The sequence below is a fragment of the Arvicola amphibius genome, chromosome 2, assembly GCF_903992535.2.
Source record: "Arvicola amphibius chromosome 2, mArvAmp1.2, whole genome shotgun sequence".
Lineage (NCBI taxonomy): Eukaryota > Metazoa > Chordata > Mammalia > Rodentia > Cricetidae > Arvicola > Arvicola amphibius.
Genome location: NC_052048.2, coordinates 82275944 through 82297439, shown reverse-complemented (window position 1 = coordinate 82297439; position 21496 = coordinate 82275944). Strand labels below are relative to the sequence as shown.

Genomic DNA, 21496 nt, shown 5'->3' with positions numbered 1-21496 from the left:
AAGGTGAGCACATACATCTCTACATTATCCCTTGTCTTTTCCAGACCACACAAAATTCTTGAAAATATCTTTAGTCAGCAACATTTTGTTAGTCACCAATCCGGAATTTGTACCCATTTCTCACCTGCACATGACTGCCCAGCAATGGATGCTGATGGACCTTCTGAAGTGTGATGTAGATTTGCAAACAAAATGTTTTAGAAGAGAGGAACAGGAACAGATATTTTATTTTATTTTATTTTCATGGTTTATTCTTTATACATTAAAAAATTTCCATCTCCTCACCTCCTCCTCCCCCTTCCCTCCCCTCCTCCTCCCCCTTCCATCCCCTCCTTCTCCCCCCTCCCTCCCCTCCCCTCCACCCATACCTCCCCTCCCTCCCTCTCAAGGCCAAGGAGCCATCAGGGTTCCCCACTCCATGCCAAGACCAAGGTCCTCCCAACTTCCCCCAGGTCCAGGAAGGTGATCGACCAAGCTGAGAAGGCTCCCACAGAGCCTGTCCATGCAGAAGAATCAGAGCCCAGCGCCATTGTCCTTTGCTTCTCAGTCAGCCCCCACTGTTGGCCACATTCAGAGAGACAGGTTTGGTCGCATGATCCATCAGTCCCATTCCAACTGGAGTTGGTGATCTCCCATTAGTTCTGTCCCACTGTCTCCATGAGTGAACGCACCCCTCACGTTCCCGACCCTCTTTCTCATGTTCTCTCTCCTTCTGCTCCTCATCAGGACCCTGGGAGCTCAGTCCAGTGCTCCAATGTGGGGCTCAGTCATTTTCTTCATCTATCGCCAGGTGGAGGTTCCCTCATGGTCCTGACTTTCTTTCTCATGTTCTCTCTCCTTCTGCTCCTCATCAGGACCCTGGGAGCTCAGTCCGGCGCTCCATTGTGGGGCTCTGTCATTCTCTTCATCTATCGCCAGGTGGAGGTTCTATGGTGATATGCAAGAAATTCATCAGTATGGCTATAGGAACTGGCCTCCTCAGGCTCCCTCTCCTCAGCTGCCCAAGGAACCAACTGGGGGCGTCTCCCTGGAAACCCGGGAACCCTTCCAGGGTCAAGTCTCTTGACAACCCTCAGGTGGCTCCCTAAATTAAGATATATGCTTCCCTGCTCCCATATCCACCCTTCCTGTATCCCAAGCATCCCATTCCTCCGAGCTCCCCCCATTCTCCCCTTCACGCTTTTCTCTCCCCATCTTCCCTTGGCCGCGTCTCGCCCAACCCTCAAGGTCCCAATTTTTGCCTGGCGATCGTGTCTACTTCCAATATCCAGGAGGATTACTATATCTTTTTTGGGAGTTCACCTTCTTATTATCTTCTCAAGGATTCCAAATAATAGGCTCGATGTCCTTTAATTATGGCTAGAAACCGATTATGAGTGAGTACATCCCATGTTCATCTTTTTGGGTCTGGGTTACCTCACTCAGAATAGTGTTTTCTATTTCCATCCATTTGCATGCAAAATTCAAGATGAAAACAAATACACAACATACTCAAACCTATGGGACACAATGAAAGCAGTGCTAAGAGGAAAGTTCATAGCACTAAGTGCCCACTTAAAGAAAACGGAGAAAGCACTCATTGGTGACTTAACAGCACACCTGAAAGCTCTGGAAAAAAAAGAAGCAGACTCACCTAGGAGAAGAAGAAGACTGGAAATAATCAAACTGAGGGCAGAAATCAACAAAATAGAAACACAGAAAACAATCCAAAGAATCAATGAAACAAAAAGCTGGTTCTTGGAAAAAATCAACAAGATTGACAAACCCTTAGCCAAACTAATCAAACGGCAGAGGGAGAATACACAAATTAATAAGATCAGAAATGAAAAGGGGGACATAACCACAGACACAGAGGAAATTCAGAGAATGATTAGATCTTACTACAAAAGCCTGTATGCCACAAAATTGGAAAATGTAAAAGAAATGGACAGTTTTTTCGATAAATACCATATACCAAAGTTAAACCAGGACCAGGTAAATGCTCTAAATCATCCTGTTAGTCGCGAAGAATTAGAAACTGTTATCAGAAACCTTCCTACCAAAAAGAGCCCAGGACCAGATGGTTTCAATGCGGAATTCTACCAGAAATTCCAAGAAGACCTAATACCTATACTCCTTAAGGTATTTCATAATATAGAAACACAAGAGTCACTGCCAAATTCCTTCTATGAAGCTACAGTTACCCTGATACCTAAACCACACAAAGACTCAACCAAGAAAGAGAATTACAGGCCAATCTCACTCATGAACATTGACGCAAAAATTCTCAATAAAATACTGGCAAACCGAATCCAAGAACACATTAGAAAAATTATCCATTACGATCAAGTAGGCTTCAACCCAGAGATGCAGGGCTGGTTCAACATACGAAAATCTATCAATGTAATCCATCATATAAATAAACTGAAGGAAAAAAACCATATGGTCATCTCATTAGATGCTGAAAAAGCATTTGACAAAATTCAGCACCCTTTTATGATAAAGGTCTTGGAGAGATTAGGGATACAAGGGTCATTCCTAAATATAATAAAAGCTATTTACAGCAAGGAACAGATATTTTAAAAGAAAGAATTCCACACAGATATCTTAAATCAAACAGTGACTAAGATGTTAATTCTTTCTATTTTATTCACTTTTGCATCCCAACCACAGTTTTCTCTCCCTTCCTTCCTCCCAGTCCCTGGCTCTCCCCCCACCTCCCTTCTGCCTCTCTATCCACATCTACTCCTCAGGAAAGGGTAGACCACCTATGGCTATTGACAAAACACAGCATATCAAGTTGTAGTAAGACTAAGTACCATGCCTTGTGTTAGGGCTGGGCAAGGTGAAAAAGTATGAGGAATAGGGTCCCAAAAGCCAGTACAGGAGTCAGAGACAGCTCTGTTCCCACTGTTAGGTGTCCCACAACAAGGCCAAGCTATACAACTGTCACATGCAAAGAGCCTATGTCAGTCCGGTGCAAGTTCCCTGGTTGTCTGTTCAGTTTCTGTGGGCCCCGATGATCCTTGGTTTGTGGATTCTGTGGGAATACTTGAGATGTCCTTGAAGCCCCTGGCTCCTACGGGCCTTCCTCCATCTTTTCCATAGTAACCCCCAAGTTCCACTTAATGTTTGGCTGTGAGTCTCTACATCTGTTTCCTTCTGTTGCTGAATTAAGCCTCTTTGATGAGTATTGGACTAAGCACCAGTGTATGAGTATAGCAGAATATTGTTAAACATCATTACATTGACATTTTCCCCTCCAAGTGTATTTGGTTCTACCCTACATTTCTAGGCCATCCATCCTCTGGGTCCTGGTGTACTAGGCAGTGTCAGGGGTAGGCTCACTCTTATGGCATAGGTCTAAGGCTGGGCCAGTCATTGGTTGGCCACTCCCACAATCTGTGTCACCCCTTATCACATAAACTGGACAAACTGTAGGTCAAAGGTTATATGTCTGGGTTGCTGTCCCAATTCCTCCATTGGTAGTCCTCATTGGTCACAGGAGATGAGCAGTTCGGGGATTAGTTTTTGAATTAGGCTAAACAGATACTAATGGGCTGAGTTTCCCAGAGTATACTAGATGGAGACCTGAAAGGAGTTCAGACAGTATATGTGGTAAGAGGTTAAATGTCTGACATCTGTCTACTGGATACCTATAGAGCTGAAAGATAATCATAGCAGACCACATCCACTATGGAGAAGTGAAGGAGAAGACTAAACATTTCCCCAAATATTTGTTGTTGATAAGGAGGTTTTAACGCTAATGAACACAAAGGCAAGATCTCTGAAAGATTAAATTAGATAGAAGCAAATCCCTTAGCAGATTGTCGCAGGAGCAACTTTCTGAATTTGCAGGTGATATTTAATTGGCACACATTACAAACCTCAAGGAGCAGTTTAATCAGATAAAGGACTCGAATCATTAAGCACATGATGTAATAGATGGCAAGCATCGATAAGTGGTGGTAATAAGACTTGAAGCTAAAGACCACAAACTGGGTGCCTGCCAGAGGGTGTGATGTTGTCTAGGGATGGCTCTGGTTTGAAAGACAGCTTACAGGCAAGGACAAGCAAAACCCTGGGAAACTATGTGTGGAATTGAAAAGATTTGGTAGGGGAAAGGTTATAAATTAGCAGACTACTGCGTCAGTCAAAGCCAGGGTAATATAAAGACCAGAGCTCAGATGAGAAAACCCTATAACTGGGGATGTATAAATCCTGACATCTGCTGTTGGCTATTGAAATGCCATCCATTACCTCAGCTTTCATCTGTCTCAGGCCAGGGATCCGGGAAAAGTGAATGAATAAGATAACTTCAAGCACATAAAAGAATACACTTGTGAGTGACGATAGTCAACATACATTTTAAAAGACATTCCAAGCGTGAGGTTTTCTATGATTCGGGATATGCTTTTAGAAGATACAGGGTTTAGTATGCTCGGTAATTTTTCCTTCGGATATAAGCTCCATGAAAACCACAGCTGACGTAACAGTGGAAATTACAAACATGCAGAAATGTGCCTCCTGTGGAGGTGGCACAGCACATTGTTGCTCATGAATGTCACTCATGTAATAGAAACTTCATAGCTTCGTTCTTTGGGTCTTGAATATGAAGAGAAACATAAGCACCTGCATGGGCAACTTTGAAATATTTCTTCCCTTTACAGCAGTCAGTGTACAGACCCCTTCTGAGGAAAATTTGTTAGGTTTTGCACACCAATTTTCAGAATGGATGTTTGGCATAGAGCCATTTCTTGAATGACAGTTGAGATTAACTCTGTCCTTCCATCATGACACATCCGTCATCTATGGTTCTGAGTCTCAGGAATTTTGAGATTTATTTAAGATTTGATCATTCAGCTAGACAGTGGGGATGCACACCTTTAATCCCATCTCTGTGGAAGCAGAGGCAAGTGATCTCTGTGAGTTCAAGGACAGCCTGGACTACAGAGCAGGTCTCAGGACATCCAGAATTGTTAGACGAAGAAACAGAAAAATAACAACTACAACAAATTCAATAATGGTAGGTTTTAAGTGTATGTCACACCTTAAATCCAAATACAAAATGACCAAGACCGCACTGTGTCATGGTAGGCAGTGACCCATGCTGACTGCAGAGGCTCCATATGCACAGTGGTGGCATTTAAGTGGACTACTCAGATATTTTCCACCTTACCAGATGTGGCGTAGGATGACTGGGGGGTGACCTAAATCATTTGCTTCAATTCACAGACAGCCTCTGAGAGCTCGTTCTCTTCTCACTAATAAGGGATTACATTTTCTTCCTCTGTATAGAATGCTGCATGCATAGAAGGGTCCCAAGAAAATTGCAGAGTTTTTATTTATTTATTTATTTATTTTTAATTTTTTTGTGTGTTTTGGATTTTTTTTTTCTTCTCATGGTTTATTTTTTTTTATATTTAAAAATTTCCATCTCCTTCCCTCCTCCTCCCCCCTCCCTCCCCTCCTCCTCCCCCTTCCCTCCCCTCCTTCTCCCCCTTCCCTCCCCTCCCCTCCACCCATACCTCCCCTCCCTCCCTCTCAAGGCCAAGGAGCCATCAGGGTTCCCCACTCTATGCTAAGACCAAGGTCCTCCCAACTCCCCCCAGGTCCAGGAAGGTGATCGACCAAGCTGAGGAGGCTCCCACAGAGCCCGTGAACACCTGATTTTTGATAAAGGAGCCAAAAGTACACAATGGAAGAAAGAGGGCATCTTCAACAAATGGTGCTGGCATAACTGGATGTCAACCTGTAGAAGAATGAAAGTAGATCCATATCTATCACCATGCACAAAACTCAAGTCCAAATGGATTAAAGACCTCAATATTAATTTGAACACATTGAGCTTGATAGAGGAGAAAGTGGGAAGTACTCTACAACAAATGGGCACAGGGAACCGTTTCCTATGCATAACCCCAGCTGCACAGACTTTAAGGGCAACATTGAATAAATGGGATCTCCTGAAGTTGAGCAGCTTCTGTAAAGCAAAGGACATTGTCACTAAGACACAAAGGCAGCCTACTGACTGGGAAAAGATCTTCACCAACCCTGCAACTGACAAATATATATAAGAAAATTGCAGAGTTTTTGAAGTTTTCACTGTAATTAAAACAAAAATCCACTCAATCTCACTCCTTGCCTTTGGCTTGAATTTTATCAAAATGCAGGTGTGCAATGCAATCACTTCAGGCAGAAATTGCCTTTGCACACTCTGTCTGCAAGTAGCTTTGAGATGACCCACCAGAAAACAGAACATATCTGCTAAACAAAAGAGTGATTTCTGATGATCTCTTTCTTGGAGTTGCAGCAGTATCTCTTGAGGACTAAAAAATTGAAAAAAATTAAAAAATTTTTTTAACATAATGCCTGAAATACGGTAGTATATAAATAATGTGGAGTGTTCTTCTTGCTTACTATTTAGTATGTATTTATTGAGACACAAGGTATAACTGGAACTCTGAGGAATGTTTAGGATGCAAGACAGAGTTCCTGTTCCCCAAGAATCAAATAACAAGGTACAAAATGGGGAGAAAAAGAGAGGAGGGGGAGGCTCCACCATAAACTTCACATTTTCTTTCTATGTATCCCATTTCTCATAAGCTCAATTGGTCAAGTGGATTTCATTATCATTCACAAGTAGACCACTTACAAATATGTTTCATCACTCAAGCCCATCACTTAAACTACAGATTTGCATCACCTAATACTCATCCAGCCTTTCCTGTGATGCAGCTAATGGCAACCTCAAACACTGCATGTTCCAAGCTGAACATACAGTTTTTCCTCTAACCTGGTCTGCCTCCAACACTTCCCTATTACATCATTACAGTATATGACCAATTCAGTCTTCAAGTTTCTTTATTCAAACTTTATGACTTCTTTGGATTCCCTCCTTTCTGCCATATCTCACACATGATGCATCAACAATCAGCATTTGACTGCAAACCTTAAATCACTTGTCTGTACTCTGCCACTGTCAACAATCCATCATTATTTTTTAAAGACGCACTTCCATTGCCTGACAACCCTGACAACACCATTGCCTTTTCCTTCGGTGACTATTTTAGATACAATGGTGTCTGTAAATGTTTCCTATTTTCTCAGTCAGAGTTTAATCCCCCAAAGATAAATCAATTGAAGACAAATAATAGTAATAATTCAATAGACACAAATACCAAATAATGAAAAGAAGAATGAGTAAATACTGAGGAAATAATTACTATAAAGAGGTAATGTAGAAACTCCAATGCAGATTTATGAATAACCACAACATGGTCAATCCAACTCATTGTTCACCCCTCCATTCAGGCAGACAATTTGCCTTCTGAGAATTTCAGATTTGACCTTGAGTGCTGAGTTGTGGTATGACTAGCCCATGTTGAGGGGAGTCCCAGATATGTGAGCTGACTATATTAGATCTTAGCATACCAAAGGCAAGGCCCTAGCTGACATTTTATTATAGAAAAATCATAAGCCTGTAATTTCTTGCTAAGGGGAAAGACTTTATTCTTTTCCTATCAAATTTGAGATTTTTATCAAAATATCAAATTCTACCAACTACAAAGAGTAAGAATTCAAGAAGTTTTCTTTAGAACTATACTGTGGGCAATAGTGTGAAACACATGATTATATAAATATTGTGCCTGCTTCTAAAAGTTATTATTATCATTGAGAACATGGAATAGATATTGTGAGATAAGCATCCTGTGGGAGGTAGTGAAAGACAGAGAAAGGGAGGACCTGCTGTCAACTGAGGGAATGGGTATATTAACCAGGTGAAAAGACATTTAAAATTGGAAACATGTATTTTTCAGTATGTGAATTTAGGCTAGAAGAGAAAAACTGATATGAACACTAGTGAAAATTACTCTTCTGAGGTCTTTAAGTGACATAGTATGTTAGAGCAGGCATGAAACTTGCTGAAGGGAGCTGGAAGCCTGAAAGTCATATTCTTGAGACTGAATGCTTCAGGTAGACTAAAAACACCAAAAAAGCAAGTAGTACTAATGTTCTTGTTACTATCATGGTTTCAGATACAAAATATGTATTGAAAAAACAAAAAAAATGATATTTAGATGTGTAGGTATGCTAACATTACCAAATATCTATTGATCATAATAAGCACATGGAAAGTGAAATATTCTAAAAATGCTTCAAGGAGAAAATGATTAAATTAATCAGAGCACCTTCATAATCAACAGATACCGTTTGAATATTTATGTGCTATCCTTCTACATGATGAAAGATTAAGAATAAAAACAGTGGATCCTTAAAACTCAGCCATCTTTACAAAGACCAGCGTCTGGTATTGACTATATTTTTGTTGCTCACATAGACCGTATTTATGGGAGAAAAGGAAAAGGGTATACATACGTATATATATATATATATATATATATATATATATATATATATGTAAAAATAGAAGTCTGCAGGGACTTGTATTTCTTAGACTGATCTTAAATCAATAATTCCACATGAAGAAATGCAATGAAAGACTACTGGTATCCTTCAGTATGAGTTTATTTGTAAATGACTGCCAGATAGCCTGCCCACAACGTGCATTCCCCAGCAAGCCTCTAGGCCATTTTATTCATAGAGAGACTCTTTCTCATTTTGATCCTCCTCTTTTTTTTCTGTCTGGAATGTCAGTAAATGACTGGATCTCATGCAACAATATTACAGTGAGAGTTTGAATCTAAATGATGAAAGGAAACAGTTCACCCACAGTTCTTCAGCAGTAAGCTGCTGTCTGGGGAGAGACAGGAAGGCTAGTGGGCGTTACACTCTCATGGAGATGGCCTACCTTGGTGGGCAGCTCCTGATTCTTCGTTGTAACATTAGGTAAATGACTTAATCTGATTCACTTTTGTTACTTGCAAGATTGAGGCATTAATAGTGTAACTCTTATAGTGTTTGTGATGGTAAATTGAAATGATAATTGAAAACTGGTAGTGAGTACTATGTAAGTGTTAAATGATACTAATAGCTGCATTAACAAGATAGGACCTATTTATCCACAGCACTTCAAAATTAGGTTAATTGCCCTACCATGTACTAACTTTAACCATATTAATTCTGTCCTTTCAATGAGTTCACAAATGCCTTGCAAATAAATGTGAGAGGGAAATATATTTTAATATTATTAAACAGGACTTAGTGTCAGAATAAAAATTACTTTAACAACACTTCCATTAGTTCAGCCTAGAGATTTATTCGTTCCAGAAATATATTTGAAAATTAATGCTAAGTATGTTAAGCATTTTAATTTAAAATTAATCTGTAACAATGTGATATTAAAACATGTCTATTTGTCTTTCAAATAACTACATAAAATCCTGACTTTGAGAAAATTAATAACAGGATTCATTCCATAATTTGATCCATTTCCTCCATTATGTGCCTTTCTATGTTCATGTAGGTAATGATTCACAACCTATATTTCTTTGGAAAGGTATATTGGAAGTTGAAGTCTGAATTAACAGTATTGTTACACACATATATTACTTAGCATCAATCATGCAATAATATTATAATAAATAATTTTACATAATAAATTCAAAATGAAGACTTGTACTACTCCACTGGCTACAAAATGACTAACCTGAAAGTGTCCAAGAATGAGCACCTGCCCAGTCACACATCAAGTGGCAAAAATGTTTGTCCCTTCCCTACCCTTGTCTTCCTTCATCACTCCCTCTCTCCCCAAGCTGTTGTTTCCAGCTTGTTGCTGCTGCCTTTTGTGTGGTAAACCTTCCCTCAGGCCAGGGAATCAGGGTGAGAAAATGCAGAGGCAGTGACACAGACTCCAAGAGAATCCAATACAGCAGCTCTTTATTATAAAAAGGTTGGGGCATTTATAGGGTTAGGGAAATTAAGCTGCCACAGCAACGTTTTGGGGGAAGCAGTAAGATTGAAACTTGTAACTGGCTGTTTGGAAGAGTTCAAATTCCTTATCAAGATAAGTGGTGTCTGGGGAAGTGCATGTATTCCTTTCAGGTAATAAATGAATTTCTATAAATTTCATTTATGAAAGAGAATAATGTTCTATGATTTGAATCTGGCATTTTCCAAATTTTACAGGATATGTGTTCATTTTATAGAGAAATGAGTATGATTTTATTCTCAGATAAAATTACAGATATACTGTAGATGGTAGAAATAGTTAATATCTTCTTTTTATACTGTTAACTATTCATAAGAGGTTGTATATCTGATTATTTTCAGTTCAATAATGCCTGTTTCAGAGTACTTAAAAACTGTGTGAGAACCTGATTGGATAATAATATATAAAGAATATTGGTAGTTGATTGAAAAGTACGCCTACATTTTTGGGTAATGAAGTGTCATGGTGGAGGCAGCTGAAGAGGTATTTGATTGTAGTGATGGCACCTGTGAGAGATACATCCTTCCTGCTGTGACAGAAGAATGAAGACCCTGCTTTCTAAACTCTTAAACACTAATATAAGGGAGGACGGATAAACACTTTAAACATTGAAGACATGTGAAGGACATAATGAACTGAAGTGACAAATACAAAGCCAGCATTTTCTTCACAGCCAATTGAAAAGGACTTAGGAGAGACTTTTGTTTTTATGGGCTCTAATTCAAAAGTACTTGCAAATCATATTTGATTGGTAGCCTAATATCCTACCAAATAGAGTTATCTGGACTCCAGATTTATTCATGTGCATATGAATGTGCATTCGTTGTGAATGCATATCCTTGTGGGATCATGAACCTAAATGCTTGTGCATGTATTTTCATGGAGACCGGAACTTAAGGTGTAATTTCTAGGGAGTTTTATGCCCTTGTTTTATGAAATAATCCATTCACTGGCCTAGAGCTCACCAAATAGCTCAAACTGGATGGACAAGACCAAGGAATCTGCATGTCTCCACTTAGCAGGCTGGGATTCTAATTACACAGTTCCTTGCCTATGTTTTGTTTGTCTGCTTTCTTTATTTCTCATGTGAGTTCTGATGACTAAACTCAAGTTCTCTAGCTTCTGTTTCAAGGACTTTTATAACTGAGGTATATCTCTAGCTCCTCCAAAGTCACTTTGAAAAACTGAATTATCAAAACATACATGTAGAATATAGATTATGTTTCTTGGTGTCAAGTAAGCCCTGACTACATGCCAGTTATTCATGTTCCTGTGGTGTTTGCAGCATCACATTGAAGAACAAACTAGTTGATGACTTTTTGTGACAGTTTACATCTGATTAAGTTTGGAGGAAATGGTTTTCAAATCCTCTTAGTTTAATCTTCTAAGATTCCCAGTTGAGTTTCTTTTTAGTCATTCCCCATGTTCTGTATGCTGCTCATCATCCAGTTTTCATGACTTGAAAGAATGCAAACTCTTGATCTCCTTTCAAAGAAAATGCTTTAACTATGTAATTAGTGAGGACAGTTTTGAGAATATATTTATTTATAATATAACTTTAATTTTAATCAAAATTTGAGTAGTCATTTAATATTAAATGTTAGCCATAATAACATTTCCTCATACATTAAATCTACTAAAAGAGATGCTAAGTAATGATAGAAAAACTATAAAAACATAAATACTGGCAAACCAAGAAACACACTTCAAATATCCGATTAATTATTCAAGACACTAGTCATTTATCGTTGCTATAAAACCTTGTCAAACTTTAGTTTGCCTTTTCTTTGGATTCTTTAAAATACTCTTCTAACTTCATGAGGTACTACATGCCTGTAAGCCTAACATTTAACATCGAACACTTGACAGAGAGAGGAAGAAGGGTTTTTTGTTTCTCTGGGGTACATTGTTGTACTTTCTGAAAAAGATAAGGAGGAGCAAAAGTAAAGGGTTAACTTCTGTTCACTGGGAATGTTGACAAACAAAAGGATTATAGAAAAGTCTAAGAATAGGTAGTAGGCACCAGGAGTGTGTGTGTGTGTGTGTGTGTGTGTGTGTGTATGTATGTATGTATGTATGTATGAGCATATGTTTATTCACATTTCTGCCTGTGTGAATAAACATATCCATTCTGAAGTTGTTGTCTAGTGAAGAGTCACATGTTATTAAAAGTCATGCAAATATATAAAAATTATAACTTTTCTAACTAGTTACATAAAAGGTCAGGTGTGTAGGCAACTGTTAGTGTAAATACAATTACTGCCCTAATCAAAGAGACATGGAAAGCTTGTCTTATAAGGAGCCCAAATGTGGCTTCTCTTGAATCAGTTCCAGGGAGGGAGTTCAGACCATGGAATCAGCATGTGATGTGGAACTGGAAGTCAGTGCTAATTCCAATCTCATAGTTCCCATGCTCACTATATGACACAGTAGATATCATCTTCTGAGAGTCACCAGGTTGTGTGGAATGACCAAAGGTTTCATATTGGTGAATATCTGAAAAACCATTGTATAAAGTAGAAAAATAAGGTGACTACCTTGACACATAAAGGAAGTTAAGACTTAGTAAAGACTGAACTATTGTCTCTGATCATTTCTGATTCTCTTTCTAGATATTTAGAATCTTTAAAATTTTCATTCTGAGTAAGTGGGGTTTTCTTAGTTTTTTTCTGTACAGTGTAGCATCTGTAAATATAAGTAAGGAACAATGACAGTTATCCACTAGACATCTGCTGTACCACTGAATCTGAAAAGGGGAATGAGCAGCTCCCCAGAAAAGTGAATCAAAAATTAGAAACAGTTAAGTAAGGTGTGTGTGTGTGTGTGTGTGTGTGTGTGTGTGTGTGTAGATATGTCAGTTGAAATGGAAATGCCATCATAATTATTATTTGCCTTCCTGGGGAGGGTGAACTTTCTCCCAAGCATAGAATACACAAGTGATAAAATTCCATGAAAATTTAGAAATTTCTCTATAGATCAATCTGTGCAAGCTATTTCCATATCTATTAACATTTTAGTCATACAAAATAATCTCATATATAAATAAATTTAAAATTCATAGAGACTGAGAGTTACGATATTGAGATGTGTTCATTACATATCAGTATTGGGCCAGCATGATGGACCAACAGGAAAAGGTGCTTGTCCCTAAGTCTGATGACCTCAGTTTGATTCATGCAATCCTACGTGGTAGAATGTGTGAAATGACTCCAACAAGTTCTTTTTCCTTTGACCTTCACATGCATCTGATAGTAAACACACACACATACACACACATATACACACAACCATTACTTTACCTAGAGTATGTTAAGAGCTTTATTATTTCAGAAAATGAATTTCTTGAAGTTGCTTATGATTCTGTGATATCTTACTTTTCTTCTCTTTTTCTTTTTCTCAGTGCCTAAAAGCTATAAACGAATTTCTATCTCCTTGCATAAATAAACAATAAAAAAGAAAGAAGCACAGCTAGAAAATGTTCAACATATATTTTTATTGGTATTTATATTCATCTGGAGAGGGCTTCCTACTGTTTTAATCACTGCCACCAATCATTATTTTCAACAAGATGCTTATTTATTTAAGTATGCACTCTCATATCCCAGAACTTGAGTGTGAAGTCATTTGCTTATTCAGTGCTCTACTACAGTTCTGTAATGTGTCTTAAATAAGTAGGATAGCATGAGCTGTTGTTATGGCTATCGCTGAGACCTAAGGGAACACACTGAGAAGGGAAATCATGATTTCAAGAAGTATCTGTCTCCATGGTTATTAATTATCTATTGACAACCCCTGAAGAGTATACAGCAAAAGCATGGTGTAGGCTTTGGATATATAACATTTCAAATCAGCCCTTATAAGTTTATAGCACAAAATATAATTTTTATGCATAGAAATTCAAACAAAAGATCATGCCAATTCAAGTTTTAAGGAACCTGCCTTGATGTTAAGAAACTGTGAATGACTTGAAAACATTTTCTTAGGAATCTTTGGATAAGTTTGGCTTTGCTAGTATGCTAATGGTGGATTTTGATAAAATGAATTAAGAAAAACAACAATTTATTGAGGTGTATCTGTGTCTGAGGCATTCCTGACTGATTCTACATACAATGTAGAATTTGTTTGACTCCAGTGGGGCAAGATATGCAATAATATATGCAAAATTCACATAAGCTTGTCTCTAAGGAGCCTCTGTAGTAGTTTCAGTTTATATAAAGAGACTTAAGATGATGCCTGAGGCATCATTTTTTTCCCTCAAGGCAAACTGAAATGCCACAAACCAAATTGTTTTCACACTATTAATGTATTCTTCTCTCCTTCAATTTCTCAGAGAGCTGACATCGGGATTTCTGCTTTAACCATTACCCCAGACAGAGAGAATGTTGTGGATTTTACAACACGTTACATGGACTACTCAGTTGGGGTCCTACTTCGAAGAGCAGAAAAAACAGTGGATATGTTTGCCTGTCTTGCACCATTTGATCTATCTCTGTGGGCCTGCATTGCTGGCACAGTCCTTCTTGTGGGACTACTGGTCTACCTATTGAACTGGCTTAATCCCCCACGATTGCAAATGGGATCAATGACATCTACTACACTCTACAACTCCATGTGGTTTGTGTATGGATCCTTTGTTCAGCAAGGTAAGAAGAAAGGGTGCATTTTCCTGTTATGAAGGAAGGGAAATGATGTTTCAAATATTCAGTAAAATGATTTTGTATATAGCATCAATAAAAGCTTCTACGAATTCTCACAGCAGTGCTCAGAAGATAACATTTCCTACTGTCTTTTGGTGGATCTTAGGCATAGCAGGCTTCCAGCAATAATGGCTGCTTGTCTTTTGATGTAAATTCAGTTTCATCAGCAAAGGCATTGCTGAATGCCAGTGGTAAGATTTACAGGGTACCTCAAGGTCAGTTTTTCCTCTCAAGGTCTAACTTCCTAAGAAATAGTTTTACTGGCATGAAACTACTTACGACAAGAAAAAAATACTGTTCAATTATTTACATGTATAAGAGAAGTTAGGACTTGTTCTTTGTTCAAATGTATTTTCTTTCCTCTAAATATTCATTATCAGTACAAAGAAATTGCTTAATTTAAGCCAATAATGATTAATGGTTTCTTTTAATATATAACTTTTAGCAATGTAAGTTATCTTACAACTTTATTATTTCCAGAAGAATGTCTTTACTTTTTCAACCATACCCAGTCTACCCTCTTTTGTACAAATCTCTGACTATCTGTATGATGCCCCTGCTTCAGAACAGTATAACTTTTGCATGATCTCTTTGAGCCTACTGCTAATGTAGAAATTTGAAGAACAAGTGTTGACAACAGGGCAGATTCAACACAGGTACTGAACACAAGAAAGGCATATGATAACTAACATAAAACTAAGTAGAGAGACAGAGCCATGGAGAATCAAGAATTTGGTGGTATTGATTAAATAGTACCAGCGAAACTTGAGTAACCATATAGTAGTTGATAGTGAAAAAAAGAAGAAAAAGACAAAATAAATCTTTTCCGGGGTAGCTGGCGGTAGCCATTAGAATGATTTAAAGGAAAAATCAGAAGTGTAGTGACATGTGACATACATAACTTGAATATTTAAATAAGCTGGTTTTGTTTAGTTGTGCTAATTTTGTTGAAGGAAATAAAATTAAAGCAAACCTTATTTTTGAAGCACAGGCTTGTCTTTGTTCCCTAGTATCTCAAGCCGCTGCTGACAACTTAGTTCAGAGGTGATTCCTCTTACATGTTGGGTGCCATGGTTTATTGCTGATATTGGTTGTCAGTGGAGGCCTATAATCCTCAGCTTCTCTTTGTAAGCCTTTCTACACTTGTCTCTAGGTGGGGTATTTGGTCTTTCTCACAACATCTTGGTTGGTTTCCCCATAGGAAGAATCACACAAAGTAGAGAATTCTGCAGTCTCTCTTGTTGAGATCTTCCTTCAATTCCCATTTCTCAAACAGAATTGACACAGTATCTTTTATGGGAATTGAATTATTAAAATGATGGTGTTTTTAAATAGACTAAACTCTACTAAAATAAATATTTGGTAAATAAAAAATAAATCTGGCATAGCAATGAATAGGTTATTGGCAAGGCAACAAATAAAACAGTGAAAGTTGGGATAATCAGGAAAAAATACAAGGGTAATTAAGAGTGAAATGAAGAATAAGAGGATGACATTTGATCAGAAGAAAACAGAAGTCTTGATGAGATTATGAACAACAGTTGAAATATTAGCACAAGTAGCTTTGTTGGGTAATCATAAAATTGGACACCTGTAACAGATTTTTAAATAATAAATAGTAGAGAAATAGTCATCACTATATATATTTACATTTCTAAAGTTAAAAAATAGTGAAAGACTCTAAAACAGATTGAAAAAGATGAAATGAACCTTCTGTAATAACTTATAGATTCAATTGGAAAAATGTAAATGAGCTACATATCAAAGTTAGTTGTCAATACTGAAGAAGAATGGCTAGGCTGATAACAGGCATGTATAGCATTAAAGATAGAGAGGTCACATGACTGGATGTAGCTAAGCTGTTTCATCTCACTTCCTCCTTTTCCATTAGTGTTGTCTCTGCATAATTTTACCAACCATGGAACATGCCAGTAGCTCACAATCTCTACTGTTCCCCCTTGTTTGTCTACATATTTACTGTATAACTCTCTGGGTGGGCAGGACATAACATAAAGTCCACTATGACAAATACATTTAAAGTCTTTTATATAAACCCCAAACTTTTTTTTCAGCCACCTAGACATACAGAGAAATCATATGTATGATTCTTACTCTCGATTTCTTCATCTTTTTCTGCCTCCTGCTCACCAATTTAGTCTATTCTTCCTCATAAATATTATAGAAATGAAAGTTATTTCTCACATAGAGAGATTGTGCTTCCTGAAGCATAGAAACCTTATAGCAGCTCTTCCTTTTTCTGACTTTCCCATGAAATTAACTGATACACACCCCCACATGAACACATCAGTTAAGTATATATAAATCTGACCACATTATTTCCCCTCTTCACATGCTTCCTTAACTTCTCAATAACCTCTGCATACAGATCTGAGCTCTTTATGTTCTGGCTAATATTCCAGCACCTGAATGGCCATCCCGGAATCTGTTCTTATCTACTGACATTGAAACATCATAGCAAATGGATAGTTACTCTAAACTGTTTAATCCCTTTAGCTGAGAAGATCCTAGTTGTGTCTTCTCTGCTTTTGCTGCTATTTTACCTAAACCTGAAGTACTTATGTTATCCTGCCCAGTCTTCCCTTCTATCCTCTGTTCTAACTTGGCAAGTTCCTGCTCACCCTTCAAGTCTTAACTTTGTGTTCCCACTTTCAAGAAACTTTTTCAGGCTAAGCTACCATCTTGCATGCTTTTTAAGATATATGCAAAGAAAATATCTTTTTTATTTATCATCAGGTATTTTCTTTGCTTTTAAATAAAAGATTACTATAAAAGTTGTAAATGAATAAAAACAACATACACCAAAACTAACCATACCCAAAGTATACACAACTTAATGAACTCATGGACAATTTTTAAAAATGCATTTTAAAATAAATTATTGTTTTAAGTGCAGAATAATACTCTATTTACTTTCTTAGTCTTTTTGCCCACAGTTCAGTGTCTTTTACATATGAAGTGGTTAAAAAATATGTACTGAAAAGTCAATGGATGAAGAAAAGTTATTTGAATGATGAAGCACAGAGTTAACAGTAATTGTGTGCTTATAAGTTTGCAATCTAGAAATGAAACACACTGAAATTGTGCCAATGGCACAAAATCATTAGGCCAAAGAAGTTTTGTGTACTTTGGACAACATAAACACTACTGAGTTTAATTTAATAAAAAATGGAGAGATTTATAAATAAAATCTCCTATCTTGTAGAATTAGTTTTGAGAATATTGACAAGAGTATGCATTGGCTTTCTGAATTCTTTCTTCAAAGGACAAAAATTAAAGTTAAGTTTTGGAGCAAAAGCTAACTGAATGGTAATCATGATTTCCTAGTTCTATAACTGATGTGGGATTTCCCTCTGTATGCTATGATTACCATTAATGAATAAAGAAACTACTTTGGATCTATAGCAGGGCAGAACTTAGGTAGGTATGAAAACAGAGCTGAATGGTGGGAGAAAGAAGGCCTGAGTCAGAGAGAAGCCATGGAGCCACCAGGCACAAACTCTGGGAACTTTAGCCACAGCCACGTGGCGATACATAGATTAATAGAAATGAGTTAAATTAATATAAGAGATAGCCAATAAAAAGCTAGAGCTAATGGGCCAAGCAGTGATTTAATACAGTTTCTGTGTGATTATTTAGGATCTAAGCTAGCAAGGCAGCCAGGAATGAATAAGCGACCTCCCTCCAACATATAACAATGCAAGGAATATCAACAGTTGCATATATGCTAAGCATGTTTTTGTTGCAACTTCTTTGTTATATTGTATATTTACAGGTTGATGGTAAATTTGCATAAATTCACCATGAAGGAAAATGCTGTATTGTGTGTAATTAGCCAACTTTCCTTTGAGAAGCTGTTGTCTGTTCACTGGCTAACAATAAAAAGGTGAAGTCATTAAAAGATACTGAGGGCATTGTTATGTCTTATTAAAAGTAAATTAAGGGCCTGTAAACTCTTTAAAAAGAGAATCAATGAGAAGCACAGCCTATGAGTAAGTAATGGATTTGGAGTTAGTGATACTTTCCGATGAAAATACAGTCCCCTCAGAAGAAGCACAGCTGTTATTTCAAAATTCAATATTTATTGAGACACTATTCTAGACTGAAAAGAAATGAACAAACATTTCATGTTTTAGATAGTGTTCAGAAAATGAATTCATAAAAAGCTAAAACTAGAAATGTGTTAAATATATCTGAGTTGTTTACTACTCTTTATTTTAAAAAAAATCAGTGATTTCACAACATTCTGGAAAAAAACAGCTTTAGGAATTCAACTGTGCAAAAGCAATATGGTCCATTACAGAGATAAACTCAGTACATCTGTGTGGCTAGAACATTAGAGCTTGTGAATTAGGTTGTTAAATGAAAGAATTAGAGACCAATTTGGTATGTTTTGTTGCCATTTGCTCATCCTTCAGCATCACATCTACATGTCTGTCCTTGAAGTTAGCATATTAAAAACCTTAGAGTTTGAGTTTAAATGATCCTCTGACATGTGCATTGGCAGTGACTCTAATGCCTTCAAAGCTTAATTGACTTGCTCACAGATGTAATTCCATTTAATTTGTTTGTTGTTTATAAACAAAATATAAAGGGAAATCTAAACTTGTTCTATGATTTTATCTGATTTTAAGAATGATAAGTGCTTATAGCCATGCATGGATCTATTCATCCAGCATCCTTTACATAGCAACAGTGACCCAGGAATAGTAGGACCAGAAAAAAGAACAGGTCTCATGCTAGATATTTGAATATGCTGATAAATAAGAAACAAAACTAATATTTTTTTTATTTATTTATTTATTCTTTGTGAATTTCATACAATATATACTTCTCATATTATTTCTCATTCTACAACTTCTCCTAGATACACTGCCGAACGTGCATACAACTTCATGTTTCTTCTTGCTTTTTATTCTCCCCTTTTTTTTATTACTCTATAAATAATACCAGTCTTCCCAATTTCTCCCTCCTCTCACCTCCCTCCTGCTCTCCCACACACCTTTCCCCCTCCCCCTCCCACTCCAGGCCAAAGAGAAGGCAAGGCACCCTGCCCCGTGGGAAGTCCAAGGCCCTCCCGGCTACATCCAGTCTTAGGAAGGTGTGCATCCAAAGAGAACAGAATCCCGAAAAGCCAGTACATGCAGTAGAGAAAAATTTCAGTGCAGTTATCATTGGCCCCTCAGTCTGCCCCAAGTGTCAACAACATTCAGAGGGTTCACTTTGATCCCTTGCTAGTTCATTCCCAGAACAGCTTGAGTTGGTGAGCTCCCAAGAGCCCAGGCACACTGTCTCAGTGGGTGAACCAACCCCTTAGTTTTTTTTAAAAGACACTGCAAACCATGGAGTCAAATTTCTGTTGACCAATTCCTCCTGAACATGGGGCCTGCCCTGGAGTGGGGCTAATATTCCCAGTATTACTCCTGTGAAGAAAACTGATTTTCCTCCTCCCAGCCACTATTATTTGTAAAGAGCTTCTCCACTAGGGGTGGAATGTTATGACCACTTCCTCCTCTATTCCTGAATTCTCTCTGCTTCTGCTTGTCTGAGTCTCTGTGAGTTCATATGTACATCTTCCCTGTTGTATCTGAAATATGCTGTTTCCTTAAAATCCTCCACTGCCCCTGGCTCTTCAAATCTTCCCAACACCTTTTCCCCCAAAGGACCCTGAAACTTTAAGGCAGTGGTTCACAGCCTATAGATTGTAACTCCTTTGGGGGTTGAATGACCCTTTCATAGGGGTTGTGTTAAACCATCCTGTATATGAGACATTAACATTATAGCTCATAAATAGCAGTAGCAAAATTATATCTATGAAGTAACAATGAAAATAATTTTTTGGTTGTGGATCACCACAACATGAGAAACTGTATTAAAGGGGCGCAGCATTAGGAAGATCGAGAACCACTGCTTTAAGGGAAGGGATGAGAGACATCCTATTCATGGCTAAGAATTCCCACTCTCACTCTCTGCATGTTGAAGGACATAATATTTGGAAGAGTGTCCTATGCCATGTCAATGTTTCTTAATAGATCAGTATCCAGAAAAACTACTTCCACTTATAGGGTCAGATAAAGTTATTGAAAACAGAAAAAAGGAAAGCCCTTTTATTTGTTTTAAAGATCAAACGGGTCTACAAATGCTAGCACTGAATAGAAAAGGGGCCTTTAGGAGTGGGAGGAAGCTAAAAGATAATGCCATTCTTCTACATAAGAGTTAACATGAGAAGAGATCACACTGGCTTTTAAATTTCAGGATAATTTTTGAAGGCAATAAAGTTCTTCCCACTGCCAAATAGATTTCACTGTTATAGAGAATCACAGTTATATTATTTCCACAAAAGAGCCAATCTTCTCTACTGAGTTAAAAATCAGAAAAGACTTAATGATTGAACCTCCATGCCTTTAAGAGTTTAGAGGGTATAACTCAGAAGACCCCTATTTTAGTAAGGTAGTGCTCAACATGAAATCCCAAAGGAATAGGGTCTTAGAATGCAATAGTTAAGTCATTCTTTTGTGAGAGTATCTGAAATTTCACATTTAGTTTGAATATAACAGAAATGATGTTGGCTAGCACAGTTGCTTACTGACAGTAATAAGTACAGGGAGACTGGAAGTAATTCCCAGTGACAGTTAGCTGGGCTGTAAAGACAGATTTCTCCACACATTCTATTCATACAGGGAGTAACTCAAAAGGCTATCTGTATTTTTTATTTATGTTCAGATAGCATCTCTGCTGTTGCTAATTATGATTGACAGTCCTTAGCCAAGGGATCGTCAAGCATTCCGAGAGCAGCCATAGCCACTCCAGAATCTCTTCTATGTGGCTTTGAACATGAGAGTGTGCTCATGGTCATTCTAGTAACAACAGAGTTTTCTGCCTCTAAAGCAAATTTACAAGTCTTTCTGCTGAA

The 21496-nt window shown here is 37.6% G+C and overlaps 1 protein-coding gene across 3 annotated transcripts in view; it reads left to right on the top strand.

Annotated features, from left to right (window-relative positions):
- The window catches only part of Grid2 (glutamate ionotropic receptor delta type subunit 2), a 1433911-nt gene that overhangs the window by 1091929 nt on the left and 320486 nt on the right, over positions 1-21496 (top strand). For all 3 annotated transcript variants that reach the window (XM_038318962.1, XM_038318963.1, XM_038318961.1), the window contains one exon: positions 14199-14511. In XM_038318962.1, the coding sequence (XP_038174890.1) occupies positions 14199-14511 (313 nt within the window). The remainder of the gene's footprint in view (positions 1-14198; positions 14512-21496) is intronic.